The sequence below is a fragment of the Hipposideros armiger genome, unplaced genomic scaffold (genome assembly GCF_001890085.2).
Source record: "Hipposideros armiger isolate ML-2016 unplaced genomic scaffold, ASM189008v1 scaffold_335, whole genome shotgun sequence".
Lineage (NCBI taxonomy): Eukaryota > Metazoa > Chordata > Mammalia > Chiroptera > Hipposideridae > Hipposideros > Hipposideros armiger.
In genome coordinates this window covers 1892530-1895188 of record NW_017731685.1, presented here as the reverse complement: position 1 = coordinate 1895188, position 2659 = coordinate 1892530, and the positions used below count along the sequence as shown (strand labels likewise).

At 45.7% G+C, this 2659-nt stretch overlaps 1 protein-coding gene across 1 annotated transcript in view; it reads right to left on the bottom strand.

Annotated features, from left to right (window-relative positions):
• Positions 1-2659, bottom strand: part of DOCK8 (dedicator of cytokinesis 8) — a 216545-nt gene that overhangs the window by 50107 nt on the left and 163779 nt on the right. Inside the window, exons 26-27 of the mRNA XM_019661089.1 lie at positions 1662-1801; positions 1152-1321 (exon numbers count right to left, since the gene is read on the bottom strand). Of these exons, the coding sequence (XP_019516634.1) occupies positions 1152-1321; positions 1662-1801 (310 nt within the window). The remainder of the gene's footprint in view (positions 1-1151; positions 1322-1661; positions 1802-2659) is intronic.

The following is a 2659-nucleotide window of genomic DNA, read 5'->3' as shown; positions in this document are numbered from 1 at the left end:
CCCACTGTGTCTGAGAAACTAAATGAAAGAACTTGGCCCCACATGGGGCCACACATAACTAATGGAATATGACTGGATGACTTTAATGCCACAAACGTTCTTTTGTAGTTTCTAATTAAAGGCCCCAATGGGAAGTTCTCAAACCAGTTCCCTAGATGAGAGCATCCAATTCCTTAGAGAAGTATTCAGTCCCTGCAAAAAAGCTAAGGAGTTTGCCTCCAAGGGGCAGAGGAGAGAGTAGAGAAAGGAAGAGAAAGCTGGAAGAGTTTTCATGAAAATTCTTCCCTTAAACAAACAAACCGCGAAATAAGCAATGAAAGTGACAGGCTGGAAGAGATATCTTGCTTCCCTTGGGTAAACTGACAACTGAAGGAGCCAGACTCTATAGGCTGTGACTCAGAAGCAGCTTCTCTTAAAGCAAAATAGGGAATGGAGGGTCTGGCTGGACCTTGAACCTCTCAATATATCATCACAAACTCTCCCACTCCAGCACAGGGAACAAGCATCTCATCCTTGCAAATGGACATGCCTCCTCTTCATGCTCTTTAAACAGCAGTTTTATAAACTATATAATTTAAATGAACACATATATTCAGCCATTTTAGGAGAAGCCATTGTGTTGTGGCATTTTGCCTATAGACTCAATCTGTAGTTAGACATTTATCTGAAACAAATGAATACCATTACGTATTATGTAAAAAATAAAACTTCTGTATAAGAACAGTGACTCTTATCAATGGGCCTCGCTGGCTGATTTTGGACTAAAGGGGCCACCAGCAAATTGAACTGATTAGAATTTTGTCTAATGCCCATCACTTAATGGTCATTCACAAAGAGCTGTTGGATCAAGTCAGCAATCAGAACATGAAAGCACAAGATATCTGCATTTGAAAGAAGGCCACCCTGTAAGTATCTGTCATAGGTCCCTTGACACTTCATTAAAGATAGAAATTTCAAAAATAATTTTAGTGATGTTTAGAACAGAATAACGTGCATTTCCTGAATAATCCTCCCCAGAGGTCAGGACCCCTACTGGTAGCCTCAGTGGTCCTGCCCAAGGGATGGGTGCTAACTTAGTGGCACACTGCAAGCGACAGAGCAACTCAACAACNCCCCATCCATCCAAAGAAGGAAACAGAAGGCACTCTTACCTGTAAAGTCATAGAGCTGTGGCAAAGCATCCAAAATGATGCCAACCAAAGGCAGGTAAAGGGCGGCAACTTTGACCTTCACCTCTGGTTTGACACAACGCGGGTCCAGGTCGTGAGAACTTAGCAGGCTGTGAATGGCACTCACAGCTTTCCTTTGCGCTCTGCTAATCCTGTGGGCACAACAGGGAACGCCAGAGGTGATGGTGAGGAGAGATTGACCAAAATGCTCTTAAACAACAAGGGGTGGCCAGAAAGCGCCTAAACCATGGGGTGGCAACGGGGCTGAAAAAGGCCATTTTGTGGTGTCCCTCCCTCCCCTGTGCCTTTCCACATTCCTATCAGCACCTTTTCTCAAAATACAAATGCTTCTACTATTCATGTAACTGGTGAATGGTAGTTTTTCATCAAGTACAAGAGGCTGGGCTATACCCCTCAGTCGGTAGCATCATTTGTTTGTTTGTTTGTTTGTTTGTTTTGCTTTGCTTTCCATTTTAAATGCCAGAAACATACCCTTCGCCTTCAGCATCCAGGGCAGCGGCCAGCTCAGTGAAGAGAAGCCCGGTGAGGAAGTGCTGCTGGCGGTACTCCGGAGTCAGGTCGAACATGCTGGCGATCTTCTGGTCCTGGAAGCTGGAGCAGGAGCTCGAGTTCTACAGAAACGCAAGGAGCAGTTCTGTGAGTGACAAGCACTGAGATCAAAAGCACGAGGGCTGGTGTTTATTGAGCACGTGCTATGGCCAGGCTTTGTAAGCATGACCCGCTGAGGCAGGTACCGCTACTCCCCCCCACATGACAGATGGGGAAACCGAGACGTAGAGGGGTCACTTTGCTTTTTCCCATTCCCGCAGATGGAGGACCGCCCATTGGGAAAGATGAGAACAGGGCACTTAGGGTCTGTCACAAAGTGAGGAACACTCCCTCCTCCACCCACAATCAAAAGTTGAAGATGAAAATCCTAGGATAACAGTGAATGGTGAAATGGGAAGTAGATCCAATACTGGAGCTGTGAGCAGGCACTTCTCTCTAACAAACTGCCCCTTATTTGAGGCCCCTGCTTACTGAGCTGCACTTCTAAATATGGATTATGCACATTGTTTGAATTTTGCTGGGCTGGGGACTAGAAGGGGTGTCAGGCATGGAAGTATCAGATTTCCCTGTCCTAGCCAATTCCTGTGCTCTCATCCTGGCAGCACACTTTCTATTTCACTAAGAGAAGCTACAATGTCTCTGGAAATCCTTTATGTTTAGGTGAGGCTGGGCCTACCCCCTGGGCTCGCTAACTCTCTGGGGTAGTCAGGTGTGGGAGAGGACCTCCGGCAACGTTAGCACATTTGGAATTGCTGCTTGAAAGTCAGATCTTTCCCAGTTCACACTCAGATGGTCATGTAGCTACTCTCCGGCTCATGCCATTTGGCATGAATGGCCAAGGTTTTTCCTTTTTTAATTAATATGGCAGGATCTTTGTGCCAGTATCAAGGACTATGCAACAGAAATAGAACTTAATATTG